Genomic DNA, 21,067 nt, shown 5'->3' with positions numbered 1-21,067 from the left:
AGTAGCTGGGTAGCTGCAGGTACCCAGAGAAATGGCTGTTAAGAAAACTGGTCGAAGAGCCAGGGGGAATTGAGAAAATGTTTCTGGTCTCCAATGCATTATCTGAAAGGGCCATGAAAACAGAGTGAATAATAACTTCTGAACTGAACTGCTAATAAACTTGAATCGGAAAACCTTGGTAAATTTTGAAAAAAGAGCAGGGTCATGGAACTAATTGGAGAGCTCTTTCTAATATTAGTCTGTGTATGATTGGCCTATTGGCTTCAAGCTCTGCTGCAGGACTGCATGCTTAGAAAATACTTATTTCAAGTTTGCAAGAGTACTTGAGCTTTTTAATATTTTTCACCTATATCCAACTCACAATCTTGATGATGAGTTGGGTGTAGAGGAGGAAATAATGACCATCGTTCCAACTGTTACATCATACCGCACTGCTACCTGGAAACATCTTATATGAAATGGCGTATGCATTCACCACCTACGACAAGACACAGGAAACGTTACAAAGGAAGTGACAGAGTAAGGAGAAGGAAACTGTTCAACTCAGCCTATATCAGAAGTCTTTTATCAGACCACAGAATAGAACGAATGAATGCAGCTCCGCCTTAGAATGGAATTAAAAATGTGCATTGTTTGAGAATCCACTAGAATTTTGCGGCAGTCACAAAATGGCCAGTCGATACTCATTGAAGGGAAAGGTATTACCAAAGCTGGTTTCCTCGATCTGGTTAATTGTTTTATTTAATGTGCCATACAGCGTGCTCTCAGATGGTGAGTCTTCTGTTATTTTTCTACATTTTATTTTAAGCTATCAGGAAGGAAACATTTTGAAGGATGTTTTTCCTGCTACCGAATTTAGACATTGTTCTTCTGATACACAACCTAAAACATATAGTTAAAAAAAGACATTTGAATTTCCTAACTGGTGTTTTTAACTTGTGTTAAAGTATTCATGTTACATGTTTGATTTTTCACTTATCAACGGCACAATCAAAGGTGCTGCATCTGTCAGGAAGGGCAATACTTAAATACTGTTTAATGGAAACAGAATTACAAGAAATACACAAAAGCATATTCTCCCCTTGCACATAGTTCCAAAACCATAAAACATGATTGTCTTATGATTAATCTGAGTGATTTTAGAGGAAATTAATCTCAGATAAGTAATCACATTTTTAGTGACTACAGAGCAAGGAAAAATTTCTGCCAAGGAGTTGAAAGCAAGTTTAATCAATTTATTAGAAAACTTGATATTAGTTGATATATATCCATAAATAGAATGGGAAAGTACTAACTTGTGTTCTGTTGAGTGTTATTTGCCCCTTCAAAGTTGTTTATGTATTTTACTTGGACACAATCCAAACTATAGACCTGGTTATTTTCTTTATTGGTCCTTGTTTAATGGACTATCCTTGTGAGGCAGCATTTACTAACCATCGCCATGTGCCTTGATGATATTAAGAATTGCCTCGCGGGCCAAACAGAGTAGGGCAAGTTCCCTTTCCATTAGTCAACCGGTTAAGTTTATGCAGTTATTCAACAATTTCATGCTTTGTTTTTGATACAGCCGTAACATGGCAGTTACCAGAAATGTTAATGAATTCCCTTTCACAACGTATGTTTACTAGCCCAGTGTCATTACCTCTAGCTGCCTGGATGAACCAAAGTTTAGATCATATGAATATTTCACTTCCCTACTGAGAGGATGACCCAGTTAATAAAAGGTTAACTTTCATCAATAATTAATGTGTTTAGTGAATTATAGAACAGAAGGTTGGAGCCAATATTTCATTGTCATTATGTATCGCGTTAGCAAACTGTTCATAAAAATGAATGTAGAACATAAGAAATTCTTAAAAATTGCATATTGCATATAATGCTATCAGCTAAGACATTGCCACCCTAACGTCTCTGGTTATTCTGTAGATTTTCTTTATGGTCAGGATTGGTTGAGAATGACGCCTGCAAATAGTTGAATATCCTACCAGTAATAATGAGGTACTGAAGGATACTACTTGCAGTGCTGTATGACTCCCTGAATATAAAATTTGTGATTAAGATTTGTAAGAAGAATTAAGCTTTCTTTAAGTACTACCAAGGAAAGGAAGGAGGGTGATGGATTGGGGGGGAGGAGAGGGGTTGGTGGCAGGATGTTGGGGTGGGATGGGGAAGGGGGATAGTATTCAAAGACAAGCCCTGAAAAAAGCATAAAACAATTCTAGTTGTTGAAGCTATCCTTGTGCCTGAGTGCCTGAAGGCCATGCATGATTAAGTTTTATTAAGTTAAAAATTGTTTCAGTACATTGTGAAAGTACATTAATCATGGATATATATCAGACAGTTAGTCATGGGATTGTTTTCTTTGGAACAGAGGAGGCTGAAAGAAGGCTTAATTGAGTCTTATAAAATTATGAGACATGCCAAACATGATAGACTTACTTCCATTGTAGTGAGCTCATTGACTGAGGGGCATAGAACTATGTAATTGAAAGGAGGATTAGAGTTTGGTGGGGGGGGGAAGTAGTAAAGAAAACATCTTTCACCCAAGGAGTGGAGAGCATCTGAAAAGGTCATTGAGACAGAAACCCTCATCACATTTGAGAAATTCTTGGATGACCACTGGACATGATCCAACCTACAACTCTACAGACTGAAAATGGATAGTAGAATTAATCTCAATAGTTTTTCCTTGGCTGCCATGGATATGAGGAGCTAAATGGTCTCCTTACGTACAGTAAATTTCTATGAATCTATGTTGGGGCTTAAGGGTAGGCAATAAATCTACACACTGGAAGTATGCTTTGCTCAAGCCATTGAGGTTTAAAGTGTCAAATGTGATGTGACAGATGATAAAGTTGCACCAAATATTTTATTGATTTACAGGTAAAAGGGTAGGAGCCAATGAGCAGATCCCTGCACATTTCCGTAGCCAAATATCTGTTTTTATTGATTTATTGGGGGATTTTATCAATCTAACCTCTACCTTGCAGAGGCCAGAAGGCAGCTCTCAGAAACCTCCACTTACCTTCCCCTGGACCAGGACCCCACTGATGATCCCCAGGTCACTGTCTCACATACCATCAGGGACGTCATTGCCTCTGGAGATCTCCCCTCCTCAGCCTCCAACCATATTGTTCACACTGCCTGTTTCTACCTCCTACCTAAGATTCGCAAACAAAACTGCCGTGGTAGGTCCATTGTTTCTGCCTGCTCCTGCCGTACCAAGTTCATCTCCTCATATCTTGACTTCATCTTGTGCCCCCTGGTCCAGTCCCTTCCCACCTACACCCATGACACCTCGCATGCTCTCCACCATTTCAACAACTTTCAGTTCTCAGGCCTTGACCGCCTCATTTCCACTTTGGACATTTAGTCCCTGGATACTTCTGCCCCCCCCCCCCCCCCATCAGGAAGGCCTCAGGGCTCTCTGTTTCTTTCTGGAAAACAGATCCAACTAGTTCCCCTCCATCAGTGCCCTCGTCCATCTGGCAGAACTTGTGCTTCGCCTCAACAACTTCTCTTTTGGCTCCTCCCACTTTCTCGAAACCAAAGGTGTAGCCGTGGGCATTCACATGGGCCCCAGTTATGGCTGCCTTTTCGTTGGCTATGTGGAGCAGTCCATGTTCCAAACCTACCCGGGTACCACTCCCCAACTTTCTCCGCTACATTGACGACTGCACTGGTGCTGCTTCCTGTACCTGTGCGGAGCTCATCAATTTTATCAACTTCACTACCACTTCCACCCACTCTCAAATTCACTTGCTCCACCTCCGACACCTCTCTCCCCTTTCTTGATCTCTCTGTCTCCATTTTAGGAGTCAGATTATCCACCGACATCCACTACAAACCCATTGACTCCCACAGCTACCTTGACTATGACTCTTCCCGCCTGTTACTTGCAAGGATGCCATTCCCTTTTCTCAGTGCCTTTGTCTCTGCCGTACCTGTTCTCGAGATGAGGCCTTCCACTCCAGGACATCTGAGATGTCCTCCTTTTTCAGAAAATGGGGTTTCTCCCCCACTGCTATTGATGGAGCTCTCACCCACATCTCCTCTATTTCCCACATGTCTGCCCTCACCCCCATCCACCCCCCCCCCCCCGCCAGGCAGAACAGGGATAGAGTTCCCCTTGCCTTCACCTACCACCCCATCAGCCTATGCATCCAACACATCATTCTTTGCAACTTCCACCATCTACAACGGGATCCCACCATCAGCCACATCTTCCCCTCCCCTCCCCTCTCCACTCTCCATAGGGATCACTCCCTTGTCCTCTCATCCCTCCCCAGCCATCCCCCTCCCCCCCAGCCATTCTTCCCCTGTAACCACATAAAGGTGTAACACCTGCCGCTACATCTCCTCCCTCACCACCATCCAGGGCACTAAACATTCCTTCCAGATGCTGCCTGACCTGCTGAGTTGCTCTAGCACTTTGTGTGTTGCTCCAGCTTTCAGCACCTTCAGTTCTTGTGCCTCCTCTTTAAATGTCTTTGTTGAGTTAGTGGAGGATTTTAACTTTCCCAATATTGACCAGGATTGCCTCAGTGTAAGGGGCTTAGATGGGGTGGAATTCATAAACTAATACAGTTTAAAGAGGGGTTTTAAAGCAGTTTGGCAGAGAGGCCTACAAGCAAAAGGGCTGTACTCGACCTAATTTTAGGAAATGAAGTTGGGCAAGTGGTGGAAGTGTCTGTGGACCCTTCCGAAACAGCGACCATAGTTTGTTAAGTTTCAAGGTAGTCATAGAGAAAGATGAAGTTGGTCTGAGATTAAGGTCTTAAAACTGGGGGAGGGCTGATTTCAACAGGACCAGGCAAAAATAGATTGGGACCAACTGCTAAAGGGAAAAACAACATCTGATAAGTGGGAGGTGTTTAAAGGTGAGATAGTAAGAGTTCAGAGTTGGCATGTCCCTTCAAGGGTAAGAAACAAAGATGCCAAAGTTAGGGAACCTTGGTTAACAAAGGAAATTGAAGATTTGTCCAGAAATAAGAAGGAAGCACATATCAGTTATTGGCATTTAGTATCGAGTGAGTACTTTGAAGTTTATTGGGGATGTGGGACAGACTTAAGAAATTAGGAGGGCAAAAAGAGGACATGAAATGACCTTGGAAAGCAGGATTAAGGAGAATTCAAAGCAAGAGAATAGCTGGGGAAGGTGTAGGTCCTTTCAGGGACCAGAAGGGAAATCAATGTGTGGAGCCAGGGAATGTGAGTGGGAATTTAAATGAATGCTTCTTATTGGCATTCACCAGGATGTGAAGGATGAAGAGTTAGAGGAGATTTTCACTGATATTCTGGAACATATCTGTGTCAGGAAGGATGGAGATATAATGACACAGGTAGGGCCCGGCAGGATCTATCCCGGGATGCTATGGGAAGCAAGTGAGGAGACAGCTGGCACTCTAACAGAGATTTTTGCATCTTCATTAGCCACAGTTAAAGTAGCAGAATACTGGAGGATAGCTAATGTTGTTGCCTTATTCATAAAGGGCAGTAGGGATAAGCCAGGAAACTACAGGCTGGTGAACCCTACATCAATAGTATGGAAATCATTGGAAAAAAATTCTCAGGGACAGGATTTATGTTCACTTGGAAAGGCAGGGACTGATCAAGAGGAGTCAACATGAGGCCCTACAAAAGCAGCAGAAGGAATGCACCACCTCACAAACTACCCACTTGCTACCCCATTAACTATTACCTGCCCCATATGCGGCAGAGACTGTGGTTTCTATATTGGCCTCATTAGTCACCTCAGAACCCACAAAACTGGAGTGAAATTATGTCAGCCTCAGTCCCGAGGACCTCCCTGAGAAAAAGAAGGAAGAAGAAGATCCAAGGGCAATTCCTCTAATGATGCCCTTGAGTCTGGACCAGCATTTTGTCAGATAAAATGGAAGGCACCCAGTTGGAAGTGATATCTGTGTCACAACAGATGGGATAAAATGTGCCTTACAAAAGAACAACTACAGGATTGTGTCCAGTTTGAAACATATTTGAAAATGATTACCCTCCCTGCTCATTGCTCTCACCAAAGCAGTAAAATGCTTGCACTGATGACACCAAAAGTTCTTAACCTCCGTCTGATCCTAAACTACAGCTAAGGGAGAATTTGGAGACAATGCAGGTAAACTTAATGCATCTTTTCTAATGACTAGCAAGCAAGGCTGCTTGTGAAACAATTCTTTTCCTTGCACTTTACACCCGTTATGGAATAGAATCTAATATTTGGTCAATTGACTTGGACTTACAACATTAATATCAAAATCAGCTGTTAATCACTTGACTTTTTTCTAAATAAGTAAATTGATTTTGCATTCAAAGTATCGCTTTATTTCGGGCTAAAGAGAGTTTTTGAGCATATCTGATTTAAATAATAATAATAAATTAACTTTTGCCTCTTTGTCTTAATAGGCAAATTAACTATAGTTTTGTAGAGCATACAGACTGCAAGGTCCTGATTTGGTAGAAAGTCTATGTTGACTTAGCTGATTTTAACAGTCAGACAGAAAGTCAGAGTCTGACTGAAGCAATTCTAAAACTAGCATTCATTCTTGATTAATATTGCACTGGTATAGTGTGCTTCATGTTTTATGAAGAGAGAGCTATTTTTCAATGGTCAATTGTTAATTGTTCCTTATTAAATTGCAGTTAAACGTGTTGCAGTCACTCATTATTCAGCATTCAGCATCAAACTTCAACCAAAAGTAATGTATTGGCCATTAGTGTCCAAGATAGAAACTACTGTGAGTCCAAATTTAGCAAAACCATATGTTATAGTCAAAGGCCTGGAAACTGGTTAACGCTACTGCTGTTTTGCAGATTTTAACTAGTTGCCAAAGCGATACATTCACACATTCCCACACAGTAAGTGTGCAAAATTCTGATGGACCACAACCAGATCAGCGCCTCTCATTTTAGTAATGGTAGAAGGTGCCATCCATGGCCTTAGCTAAACTGAGGTTTGAAGTGCTGTGCCTATGCAAACAGGGGCATGTTCCAGAGGTGAGATCCGTTTCCCAAAACTGGCCTACTATGAAGGCAGCTAGAGCAGGGCCTGCTGTATTTTGAGTAATCAGTTCTTTATGTGGCCTAACTAGTGATCCTTGAGGATTGCTGAAAGTCACCACTAAATTATTTGTCTCACAATCTTATCTTCTAATCCGCTTCAATTGACGATTGGTCACTGTTTTAATCAATTAATTTAATGGTTTTACTGCAGTAAAACAGCAGATCCATGTGGTAGCCACAATTCTGATGGACCACAACCAGATCAAGCTTAGGAATTTGAGCTGGGAGAAATTCTCTTCCTGGTTCCACAGCCAGCCTCTCCTCCCCTACCCCACCTTCCAATCACCTCACTACCTCTGAATCTACCTATGGACCACTGTAAAGGAGGCAATCAAGCCAATCTTTTTTTAAGGAGTCAGTAAGCTTCCGCCAGATGCCCATTTGATGGCTAATTAGATGCAAGGTCCAATTTCAGGTGTACTTTGGTTCCATGTCCCAAAACAGGCAAAAGGAAATTCCAAACCCCCCCTCCCCACCCCCACCCCACCCCAAGTATTTATGACTTTATATGGTGAGCAGAGTCCAAACACTTGAAGTCCAATTGGGCTTTCCCAATCCAATTTGGTTGTTAAAAGTGCACTGTTCTGTCACAGTATGTGATTAAAATAGTGGATGACCAGTACATCTTGATAGATACTTAAGTGAGCAGGGCATAGAAGAATATGGAATTAATGCATGCAACATGGTTGGCCTAAATTCAATGGGTCAAAAGGCCTGTTTCTATGATGTACAACTCTATGACTCAATGGCAGCCTGAGGTTTCACTGGGGATGCAATTGAAAAAATGTATCCAAAATATTATGGACAATTCCTGATTTTGCCAGGGTAATACAAAGCCGAAGATTCTGTGGAAACTCATTAGAATGAACTAGATTGTAAAATGTCCCACAAATGAGTGCAATCAAGCTGTTGAATATGTGACTGGAATGGGGCATCTTCCTACATCTCAAAGAGGAGTAGATTGCCAACAGATTAACCACATTTGTACTGGCTAACTTAAAGCTCATAGTCTTATTTCCTAATCAGCTTCAATTGGCAGTTGATCACTGTTTCATTCTGTTAATTTAATGGTTTTACTGCAGCGAAACAGCAGATCCATGTGTTAGAGTCAATTCTAATGGATCACAACCAGATCATTGGTTAGCTTATTTGACCCAGAAAGCTTAATAACATCTTCTCTGAGTAATGGTGGGCTGAAGGCCCTGTTTCTATGCTGTATGACTATGATTCTATAACTCTAATAAATATGATTTACCATGAATGGGTTACTTGTGCTCCCAAGGAACTGAGTACATTCTGATAAGCATCTTAAATAGGAACCATGGGCAAAACTTGCCATTCTGGCATTGGAGTATGTCATGGGACTACTTGTGACAAAAGTAATTCCCAAACTATTTTTCAAGAGCACTAAAGCACGACAGAAATTGTTTGTGTAAAGATAGAAAGTGGAGATACATCAGAGGTTCATCAGATTTAATAGAGGACTGCTTTGTAACTCAGGTGTCCACTCTTCTTTGGAACAGAAACTGGAAGATAAACAATCTCTGTATGGCATGGAGGAAAAGGGGACAGAAGGGAAAAGGGGAGGAAGATCATAATGGATTGAACAACTTGTAAACTTATGAATGGACAAGCATGTCATATAGCCTAAAAGGTCACCTCAAGGCCAATACAAAGACATTAAAAGTACAGAGTAATGTACAAAGTGGTAGGATGCCAGAAAGCCTGGTCAGAGATCTGGAATGAAACCAGGAAATGCTAGAAGCTCACTGTTGTAAAAAAAAGGAAAAATAATTAACATTGGAGAACAAAAGCCCAGGTGGAATTGTGTCTTGGTGATAGATCCATTTTCATCAGCTTGCCTTTGGTCCCCTTCCATGGCAACAGATCTGTTCCTCATCCCCTGAATTTCCTGGGGAAAACAAACACTACATTTAGATCATAAGGCAGATGAATAACTAAGCAAAATAAGTAATCATTCTCTTTCTCACAATAAATGCCTGCCTTTCCTGTATTCTTTGTCATCCCTTTTCTTTTGACAAACCATACAACATTTTAATTTTTGTATGTTCTTTGTGCCATCTGGTGTTGTTTTATTGAGAAAATTCACTGAAAGAGTTCATGTCTCTCTGTCTTACACTGTTCAGATCATTTATCCCACTCATTTCCTTTGGTGAAAGGGGTATCCAGATCCATTTTTCCTTTCACTTTGTTTTCCTGATGTATTTGTTTCTCTTTCATTTTTCTGATCTGAAAATGGATCAAGCTGATGAAATATTAACCTGTTTACAGTTACTGATTGGCCTATTCTATATTACTACATGTCTGAGCTTTTATATCCAATTCTCAGCTATTTCAGTTTCTCAGGATTTATTTTCGGTAGAATCTGGTCTTAATTTTTTTGTTCATTTTATGTTATTAATTGCAGTCACTTTTCTTATCCTCTGCAAATGATTAATGTTTTTCATGGGCCTAGAAATATCCCCATGACTTGTATAATATGTGGTTTACAGCAGACTGCTTCTATTATTGGAAATAGTAACCACCAAAACTATCTGCAGTTGAAGAACTAAGTGTTCAAGTTTCAATACTCTGTCTTATGGTTTGGTGGAATGTGGCTTTGGGTGAAGGATGGAGAGTTCCTGCCTTTGCTATATGGAGAAAGACTTTTGTTCCAAGAGAAAGAAGTGGAAATGGGGATTACTTTGCATTAATCTTCTTGGCAAAGGCCTTGGAATTGTTTTTATACTCTCCATCTTGACTAGAATGGGGAAAAGCCATTGAAGAAGAAATATAGAAAAATAATAGAGCATTTTGATTAAACTATTAAGTATCTATTTCAGTAATGCCCTGCTAAGGTAGGAGCTTCTAATGCCTTAAAATTCAAGTTTTGGAGATTGTCATGAGAAGTTCTAGATAAACAGGTTTTGAGGTTCTGAGTCACATTATTCCATGATCAGTGCACTATTCTGTGAGGTGTATTGTTACAGGAGAATAGACATGTGACTATACAATGGAAAATCCATTTAATATAGAATTAGAATGTTGACTGAAGAATATTTAGTCTATTCTGTTAAATGCAGACGAGAGACAGATGCTGCAAGTTTTTACTATAGATTTAATAGCTTATATATTAAAACAACTGTTCCTTTAAGTAGCAATGCAACTGATTATTTTCCATTACAGTAAAAAGATTGTGTTAAGGGGAAAACCCACATTGCTTTTACCGTATCATCCATGCATAATTAAAAGAGAAAAATACCCTTAAAGGTCAATTTAAATGGCAAACTGCTTTGGAACGCAGATGTAGATCTCCAGTGACATGTTAGAGCCAAGTAACATGGCTATTTCGATAAAAATAAGACATGGTACTTCAGTCAAACACATGCATTCAATTTTTCAGTCTTTTTATCTAATTATCTGTGAAATTTTCCTATTATCAAACTATCAGTCATTTTTTAAACAGAGTTTTTACATAGGCTTAGAATTTACAGACCACAAGCATGTCAATCAGCCAATTTGGTCAAAGCTGGTGATTATGCTCCACCCAAGCCTTCCCTCAACCTCTTTAATCTGACTCAAAAAGAATACAGTTCAGTCCTTTTTCCTTTACATTGCCTTCAATGAATTTGTGGTATTCACCGCAATTACTTTGTGAAGTAGTAAGTTCTATATACTAACAATTGCTAGGTTATGAAGTTTCTTCTGAAGTTTTAATTGGTTGTATTATTTTATTTGTTTATAATTCTTTCCTCTCACACCTGACTCCATTCACTCACCAGGAAGGCAGACAACTAACCTATTCTCACTCTTGCACCCTGGACACTTGCCAAAACAAACCCCTGAAAAGAGTAGAGGTACAAGAGACTGCAAATGCTAGAACCTGGAGCAAAAAGCAAGAGACTGCAGATGCTGGAAGCTGGAGGAACTCAGCAGGTCAAGCAGTATCTGCAGGGGGGAAAGGACATATTGATGTTTTGGATCAAAACCCTGCATCAGGACCTTGCAAAGAGTACGTTGGCGGTATAGGGGGTTAGACATTAACTCTTCACGAGTAGGACCATGGTCCAAATTCAGGCCAAGACTAATGAGTTCAAAACCTTCATTGGTTTAAAGGTCCCAGAAGAAATCTGGCTGGGGGACTTCAATCTGAATAGAGGCATGGTGATAAACAGCCTCTAATTTGGCAGCTCTGTGTACAACAATGATAACCCAGGAGAACAGGATTTCAGAAATATCACGCAATGCACAATGGTACACTTCTCATCTCAGGTGTGAGGCAGAGTGTTTGGACAGAATTGGATGAACAACACACTGTACTAAACTATGCTATAATTCACCTGGAGATATTTTGGTGACTTCAGAGCTAGGACTAGCACTAGAGGATGAGTTGAGTGTGGAGAGAGCAAGATGCCCTTGACCGTGTTGGCAAGTGGGCTGGACCAGTTTAACTTGTAATTTGTAAGCCTTGTTGTAAGCTAATCTTCCTCCCAAACTCAGCAGAAATAACTAGGCACAAGAACTCACCCAACCAGAAGGTGGGAACACAGAAATGGTCCCAAGCACTGTGATAAGGGTTCTCTTGAGCTAACATTTTTCCCAGGAGATTAGCAAAGAGAAAAGTCCTACTAGAGGGGTTCTCAGGTTTACCATGTGAGGTCCAGGGAACAACTGTTTCTTCAGGCTTGCTGAGAGTCCTCAATAAAGTTAGAAATTGATAACTGGGCCTCTTCAGACCACAATACTATCTGCCACCAGAGTTCACTGGCAGGGCCAACATTGTGTGTAATTTGTATGACTCAGGGTTACAATCACATCTGGATCAGACATTTCAATACTAATAAAGCCTCCATTTCCTTCTGATGGACACCTTGCCTCCAACCAGAAAGAGCCTTGTTGAAATGATGATGGTCACAAACATGTTTCCTTCCTCTCTCATGCCTGAGTACATTCATTCACCAAGAAGGCAGCCAAGTAACCTGTCTCAGGCTTAGTCCCTGGCCACTTATAAAACAAACTCCTGAAAAGATGATCTGGGTGATAGAGTGAGTTAGACACTGGCTTTTCACCAGTCGGACCACAGTCCGAATCCAGGCCAAGATTTATAACAGGAAAGGCCAGTTGTGTGCCTGGCAGAGTCAGAATAGTGCCTTTGGTTTCTGAATGTGAAGTGCTCCATTCCTCAACACTGACACACCTTCCATGGAGATAGCTAGGTTCCAGTCACCACATAGATTAAGCGATAACTTTCATTTCAGGGAAGCCTGGGAATAAATTCATCCTGGTAATAACATTCTGGCTCACTTTCTTGCCTGTCTATGAAGTAAGAGGCAAAGACTCAGCATAATTTTAATTTCTCTCTTTTACGCAAGTAGAACAAGGAAAAATCAGCAGATTTTAAATCAACAAAATAACAGCTACATTACTGCAATAAGGGAACATCTTTACGGTGTTAACCACATCCACTAAAATTGGAAACAAAAATTTCCAGGCAATCCTTGCAAAAAACTATTTATTTTATATATAATTCAGATGCTTAATCTGACTGTCACATTTTATTTGATTGCAATCTATATCTTTAACCCCACTCCTCTCTGTGTATATTCTTACGTCCTCTGCACAATTTGCTGAACCAGACCTCCTCTAGTCTCACTCCATCTCTGGTTATGGGAGGTGAGTGGGACTAAAGGAGGTCAGGTTCAGCAAGAAAAGCAAAAGAAAGGTATGTTATGTTGCACCTTTTTAAAACTCTTTTTAGGCCACATCTGGAGTATTACATACAATTCTGTTGCCCCATTATAAGAAGGATGTGGAGGCTTTGGAGAGGGTGCAGAAGTGGTTTACCAGGATGCTGCCTGGATTCAAGGACATGTGCTGTAAGGAGAGGTTGGACAAACTTGAGTTGTTTTCTCTGGAGTGGTGGAGGCTGAGGGGAGACCTCATAGGGGTTTATAAGATTATGAGCGGCATAGATAGCGTAGACAACCAGTATCTTTTTCTCAAGGTTGAAATGTCTAATACTGGAGGCCATGCATTTAAGGTGAGAGGGGGTAAGTTCAAAGGAGATGTGCAGGGCAGGTTTTTTACACAGAGGGTGTGGGTGCCTGGAATGTGCTGCCAGGGCTGGTGGTGGAGACGAATACGGTCAAGGCTTTTAAGAGGCTCTTAGATAGGCAACTGAATGTGCAGAGAATGGAGGGATATGGACCTTGTCTAGACGGAAGGGTTTAGTTTAGTTAGGAATTTAACTCCTAGTTTAGTTGGTTCAGCACATCATGGTCTGAAGGGCCTGTTCCTGTGCTGTATTGTTCTATGTTCTACCTAAATGGTGAGAGATTGCAGATCTCTGAAATGCAAAGGGATAGGTGCCCTTGTGCATGACACAGCAAGAAATTAAGCAAGATAATGAGGTGTTCTCAATTAGTTAAGGAGAATTGAATACAAAAGTAGGGAGCTTTTGCTTCAGTTATATAGGGCATCAGTAAGACCACATCTGAAATACTATGCACAGTACTGTTTTCTTGATTTAAGGAAGGATCTTAACACATTGGAAGTAATTCAGAGAAGGTTTACCAGACTAATACCTGGAATGGGTAAGGCTGTCTTATGAGGAAAGGTTGGCCAAGCTAGGCTTGTATTCACTGAAGTTTTGAAGAGTGGGAGGGGAATTGAGTTAGAGGTCTTGCCAGGTTTGAGGAATCAAATGGCCTACCCCTGCTCCTAATTTGTCTGCTTGTACAGGTGGATTTGTGATTGAGGTTAACTCTCCCATTTTGATTTAGACACATGTTCCCATCCATCTGAGAATTAATCCATTGGCAGAATGGTACAGGTTGCAGCTTGAATTTATTAAATGTCTTGAGGTGCTCCGCAGGAGCCTTCTTGGACATTATTCACAAAAGGAAAAATTATGGTGCAACAAATAATCTGCTAGAGAAACTCTGCAGGTCAAGCAGTATCTGTGGGAGGAAAGGAATTGTCGATCTTTCGGGCCAAAACCCTACATCAGATATATTATGATGGTTGACCAAAAAATAGGTCAAAGCAACAGATTTTAAGGAGCACTTTAGGAGAGATGACACTGGTAGAGAAGCAGGAGAGCTTAGGAAGAAGATTCCACATCATCAGACCACATGACATGGCCACCAATGGAAAACCGAAAGACATCAGGAACTCACTGAAGGATAGAATTGAAGGGGCATAGAGTTCATGCAGGATTGTGGTCGCAGAAGAAGTTACAGATATTGCACAGGGAATCTTATCAATTCCTAGCAATGTGCATTCTGACTCCAGATTGTCTTCTTGTCCCAGCACAAGACCTCTTACCATAACGTATGCTGAAGAAATTTAATATAACTTGCTTTCTATCCCAGCATTTTATTTGAAGTAGTAGTGACTGTCCTTGAGCGGCAGGATTAAAAAGAATCCAAAACAAAACACTACATGTGCTGGATATCTAAAGCAGAACATGCTGAAAATGCTCACAAAGTCAGACAGCATCTGTGGAGAGAGAGAGTTAACTTGTCAAGTTGATGAGCTTTCATCAGAACTGTTGAAAGGTGTTCCAGCGTTTTCTGTTTTATTTCAGATTAGCAAGAAGTTTATCTTTGCGGTCCAACTCTCAGTGTGTATATACTTACCCTATGTTATTCATCTGATCTTTGTTCACTAGCAGATCTGACAAAAGATTGTAATCTTTGAGTTGATAATCAATGGAAATTCTCATTACACATTTAGCAACATCAGGGGATATTTTTACTCACTAATTGTATGAGCATATAGTCCTAGTCAGTAAGTTTCAATTTTTCTGTGGTTTTATAAATAGTTTGTAATTTTTTTTTAAATATGTAATTACCACAAGAAGTTGACATTAAAAAAAAGCACAATTCTTTGCAGTACTCACACCACAGGAAGAATCTATCTTCGTGCATTACAGTCCCCACACTGCCCCGCACCCCCAACCCTACCATTTGTAACTTTGCTTAACTTCAGAACAGATTATTGTTTATGATTTTGTTTGTTCTTATCCAAATATATGGAGTTTGAGAAACACCATGAACTAAAATATATGCAAGAATTATCTGAGCTCACTGCTAGTATAATCAGATCGTGCTTTTCTCCTCCATTTCTTCCCTCAGTGGTGGGATTTATTTTGTTCCAACTTTCTCCTCCGCACCCTCTCCAACAGGTTAACTCAAGTAGCAGGTGGCTCTACCATCACCAGGCACTCTGTGGAACCTCACCTCTGTGACTGTATGGGTATACAACCTATGTCTCCTTTAATAGTTTAATCATTTAAATACATCGGAGACAATCAGAAACATTGAAATAAAAACTTGACAGGTTTAATAGATTGCAAAGTGAGGGCATGGCTTTGCCATCTTTTAAAGGTTTCTAGGGGAACTTCATCAGTGGGATTTGTTCTGGCCCACAGATTTATGTGAGACCCTGCCAATTGCTCAGAACCTTCACTCAGCTCCAGGATGGTTCCCACCAGGGCATATAGTGCAGGTAAATATGAGACGATGGGGAACATGAGCAGTGAATGTGGCCAGTGGACTGCACCCATGAAACATCTGGGTGTTCTGCAGATTAATCTTAAAATCACTCCCTTTTGACTGCAGGCCGCATTCTCCCATTCTCCTGTTCTGGACAAACTTAAAATGGTCTACATGTTCTGACCCCCTTTAAAATCCTGCAAGCAACAATCATGTTGCCTTTCAACCCTCTTTTTTCTAGTGCTGTGACTTCAAAATTATGCTGGTTGGAAGTTCCTGGATCTGTAGATAATCTAGTGTATCAGTTTTGTAAGTAAAATTTTAGTTATATTTTGCTTTGGTTTGGATAGTTGGAAGCACAGCGAGTAAGTCCCTCTTCTGCCTCCCTTCTAGATGTGAATTGTATTGTCCACAATGAAGAATTTATGGAGTGTACGTGGAGCCACAATGGAGGGAAGATAAACTACACCCTGTACTACTGGTGAGTCCGCCGACCACATAATGTAGCTTGGGAACTTCCATGCATTCATTCTGATAGCAATTGATGCAGAAGCACTTTGGTGGTCTTTGGACATTAAGTTTACAGAATCAAAGATTAAGAATGGAAGGAAGCCATTTGGCCCATTAAGTCTGTACCACCTCTAAGTAAGAGCTATCCAGCTTATCTCACTCCCTGCCTCCAACCCACCTCACCCCACCCTTACAGCCCTGCAAATTTTTTTTATCAAAGACTTCAGATTTCTGAACAGTCCATGACTACCTCATTATTCCTCTTTTTGCACTATTTATTTATTTTTGTAACTTACAGTAATTTTTATGTCTTGCACTGTTCTGCTGCCACAAAGCAACAAATTTCACGACATACATCAGTGATAATAAACCTGATTCTGATTATCCAGCTCCCTTTTGAACACTACAATTGAATCTGCTTCCAGTACCACCTCCAGCAGTACATACCAGACCCTACCATGTCACTTCTGGCTCTCTTGCCAATCACCTTCAATGAAAACAGATTCTCCCCATCTACTCTCTCTTTATCCCTTCATCACTTAAATACCCCAATCAAATCTTCTTGCAATCTCTTCTGTTCCACAAAGAACAACACCAACTCCTTTAGTCTATTCACATAATTCAAGTTCCTTATCCCTTGAATCATTTTGGAAAAACTCTTCCACAACCTCTCCAAACCCTTAACATCTTTGCTAAAATGCGGCATCCAGAACTGGACAGTTGTGGCCAAACCAGTGCTTTCTAAAGGTTCAGCATGACTTCCTTGCTCTTGTACTCTTTGCCTCTATTCATAAAGTCCCAGAATTCTTTTTGTCTTTTTAACCACTTCTTGGACCTGCCTTGCCACTTACAAAAAACAATGCATCTCCTTCCTGATCTCTCTGTTCTTGCACCCCCTTTGGAATTGTCCCCTCTAGGTTACATTGCCTCTTCTCATTCTTCCTACCAAAATATAATGCACCATATTTCTCAGCATTAAAAGAGAATCAAGCTATCAGCAGGAAATTGGACTTGAGATAACAGATTGACCATGATCTTACTCAATACCAAGACAAGCTCCAGGGGCTATGCAACTAATTGTTTCTGTTTGGTACAATTTTATGTTCTAATGTCGACATGAATGCCAGTTTATTGTGCTATAAGAAATTACATGAACACTCTGTCACTTGAGTATTCAGCAGTTATCCATTTTGGTAGAAAATAATAGAAATGCAGAGTATTATTTAAATAGTGAGAATGTGAAAAGGTGTTGGTATTCAAAGTGAGTTGAATGTTCTTATGTACAAATCACTGAAAGTTAATGTGTAGGTACAGCAAGCAAGCAATGAGAGAGACAGACAGACAGACAGAGAGCGAGACAGAGACAGAGAAAGAGAGACAGAGAGAGAAAGAATGAGAATGCAGGGATGATACTTCCTTCGGCAGAGATAATAGATTGAATGGTCTAATCCTGCTTACATTCTTGATGTTCTTATGCTCTCTAAAGTGACTGAGCAAGTCACTCAGTTAAAGGCAGTTAAGGATTCACAATGAATGCTGACATTGCCAGTATTTTGAGCTTGAACTTGGACTTAAACCCACAACCTTCTGAGTCAGAGGTAGAGTGCAACTAATTAAACCATGACTGACAACTAAACCATGGCTGACACTCAATGAAAGATGGTGGGAGGAGGTTGGTCAAAGGCATGGACCATTTGGGCCAAGTCATCTGTTTCAATGTTGTAATAATTCTTTGTAACTGTTGGCATGATTTTGGTGGGACATTATGAGAAATATGTAGAATAACAAAAATCTTTTCATTTTTGTCAAGCATTTGGTACTCTGAAATGAGGTATAACACACATTTTGATGTAATATAAAATATGATTTCTTTTTATTAGTCACATATACATCAAAACACACAGTGAAATGCATCCTTTGCATAGAGTGTTTTGGGGGCAGCCGGCAAGTGTTGCTACACTTCTGGCACCAACATAGCATGCCCACAACTTCCTAACCCATACGTCTTTGGAATGTGGGAGGAAACCAGAGCACCCGGAGAAAACCCACGCAGTCATGGGGAGAACGTACAAACTCCTTACAGACAGCAGCCAGAATTGAACCCAGTTCACCGGCGCTGTAATAGCACTCCTTTCACGGTATTACACAGAATACTTAGACGACAACTAAAGGATAGATTTAATGTGGAATAAATCTTCCCTAATACCAACCAAATGTGATTTCCGTGCAGTTTTAGAAGCAAAGTTTCATGTCAGAGTAATTTCTCTTGCTCAGTATTAGTCATACTTGATCGGCTGGAATTTTCCCACTTCCTACACAATTATATCTTTGTAATTAGCCTAATTTCACTCTTCACATTGATTCAGAGCTCCATATGTTAATCCTTTTTAAAATGATCCATTCATAGGCTGTGGACAACACTGGGGAGAAAAGCATTTATTGCCCATTCCTAAGAGTTCAGAGGACAGATAAGAATCAACCATATTGCTGTATGTCTAGAATCGCATAAAGTCTATTAGTGAACTAATTCCATAGTTACCATAACACATGTTTTTTTATTCCAAATTTACTTAAGTACTTGAATTTAATTTCTTCAACTGCCACAGTGCGTTTAAGATTCTCATCTTCAAATCTAGTCTAGGCCTACGGTAATAGTCCAGTAACTCAACCACTATGCCATCACACTTGGTGCTTTGGACTAATATATTGGATTGTTTACTCTGGAAAAGTTGAACAGACTGGCTATCCATTAATACATTTGGCAGTCAATTATTTTCTATGCAGAAACTACAAAATGTAGCCTGTGCTATTTCAATGGAAGCATTGAACACTTACCTACAATATGGTCAAGAAAAGTGTCTATTCTTCAAGGAACTTCTGGCATTCTTTAATCAATGTATTTATATTAAAAATATGGAGGTTTCTGTAGCAATCCAATAAATCCATGGTTGCATTTTCCATTGTTGGGAGTCCAAATGGGAAGATGGCTCCCCAGGCAACAGTTCAACATTCATTCTCATTGCTGTATAGCAGCTTCTGAAGAACGTGTAAACACATTTCAATGCAGAAATACAACGTTGCTTTCAGTAATATCCTGCAATCAGTACTGAATCAAAGTTTGGCAATCAAAGCAAGGGCAGTGAATTGACAAGAATCTCAACTTATAGTGCAGTATTTTTAGGCTGAAATAACCACCAATAATGTTACACCTGTGAAGTGTAACTAAGATTTCAATGTTCCACTCCAACATAGTTTCTGCTCAACCTCCTCTCTTGTCTTGAGAAACTGTGGCATAGAGTCATAGAATTATATATCATGGAAACAGAATCTTTGGTACACCAACTCTATGCCAAACAGCCATTTACATTATTCCTACAGTAATCCTGTATTATTCTCCACATGTTCCCATCAACTCCCCACAAATTCTACCATTCACCTACACACTAGGTGCAACTTACAGGGGTCAATTAAGCTACCAGTGTGCGCATCTTTGGGATGTGAGAGGAAACTGGAGCACCCAGAGGAAACCCATTAAAAACTCCACACAGATGCACCTCGGTCAAGATTGAAGCTGGATTACTGTAACTGTAGGTCTGCAGCTCTACCAGCTGTGTCATTGGCTACCCACTAGTTACAAACTCCCACTCCACAATGATCCATCTATTTCTATTCTCGTGTTTCATATTTCTTTATGATGTAGGAGGCCATTCCTCCCATCAAGTCTATGCCAAACATCAGATCAATCCCATTCACCCATCCATTTCCTTATAAACTATACTCTTATCCCAACAGCAAGTAAAAGTGACAAAATAAGAATTCCTGATACAGCCACTTCAAACATCACAAAGGACCTGTTTTTTGGATTGAACATCGAGTTTCTCCAACACCATTTTGTGTAAGATCAGGATTACTTTCCCATAGACCTTGACCAGTATTTATCCCACAAACTAAATCACAAGTAAGAATTGGATTGGAGTCATAAAGTCATATAGCATGGAAACAGGCTACTTGACCCACCATGTCCACATTGACCAATGGGCACCCATCTGTATTTATCTCATCTTCCAGCACTTGGCCTGTGGCCTTCAATGCCTAGGCAATTCAAGTACTCATCTAGACACCTGCTTAATACTGTTAGTGACTCTGCTTACACCATTCTCTCTAGTAATGTATTCCCAGTACTCATCACTCTCTGGGTAAAAAAGTTTCCCCTCAAATCCCTTCTAAATCTCCTACCCATTACCCTAAATCTATGTCTCCTAGTTTTATTCACCTCCAATTAGGGGAAAAAATTCCTGCAGTCTATCCAATCTATACCCCTCATAATTTTAAATATCTCAATCATGTCCCCTCTCAACCTCCTCTGCTCCAGAGGAAACAGGCCTAGCTTCTCCAGTCTCTCCTCATAACTAAAATGCTCCATCCTTGACAACATCCTGGTTAATCTCCTCTGTACCATCTCCAGCACTATCACATGCTTCCTATACGTGGTGACCAGAACTGCGTGCAGTACTCCAGCTGAGGTCTGACCAAGGTTTTATAAAATTGGAGCATAACCTCCCTGATCTTGTATTCAATGCCCCGATTAATGAAGGCCAGCAAACTATATGCCTTCCTAACAACTTTATTTACTTGTGCTGCCACCTTCAAGAATCTATGGACTTGCACACCAAAGTCCCTCTGTTCCTCAGTATTCTCTAGGACCTTATCATTCATGGTGTATGTCCATGTTCTCCCGCCTTCCCCCACAGGAGACATAAATGACTTGGATGTGAATGTAGGAAGCATGATCAGTAAGCTTGCAGATGACACAAAGTTGGTGGTGTTGTGGACAGAGAGGAAGGTTGCCTTAGCTTACAACAGTGTTGGCAGATAGAATTTAATCCTGACAAGTATGAGCTGATGCACTTTGGGAAGTTAAATAAAGTAGGACACATACAGTAAACGGTAGGGCATTGAGGAATGCTGATGAACAGAGGGACCTTGCG

At 40.5% G+C, this 21,067-nt stretch overlaps 1 protein-coding gene across 3 annotated transcripts in view; it reads left to right on the top strand.

The window, feature by feature from the left end:
* The first annotated feature begins 555 nt into the window (after nt 1–555).
* Nucleotides 556–21,067, top strand: part of LOC127573055 (cytokine receptor common subunit gamma-like) — a 38,712-nt gene continuing 18,200 nt past the window's right edge. For 2 of the 3 annotated variants that reach the window (XM_052020856.1, XM_052020855.1), the window contains exons 1-2: nt 556–771; nt 15,963–16,050. In XM_052020856.1, the coding sequence (XP_051876816.1) occupies nt 669–771; nt 15,963–16,050 (191 nt within the window). In that variant the 5' untranslated portion in view covers nt 556–668. The remainder of the gene's footprint in view (nt 772–15,962; nt 16,051–21,067) is intronic. The other variant, XM_052020854.1, reaches the window with a different exon arrangement.

This window comes from Pristis pectinata, chromosome 8, assembly GCF_009764475.1.
Source record: "Pristis pectinata isolate sPriPec2 chromosome 8, sPriPec2.1.pri, whole genome shotgun sequence".
Lineage (NCBI taxonomy): Eukaryota > Metazoa > Chordata > Chondrichthyes > Rhinopristiformes > Pristidae > Pristis > Pristis pectinata.
The sequence above is the reverse complement of the archived record's forward strand: the minus strand, read 5'-3'. Positions and strand labels throughout refer to the sequence as shown.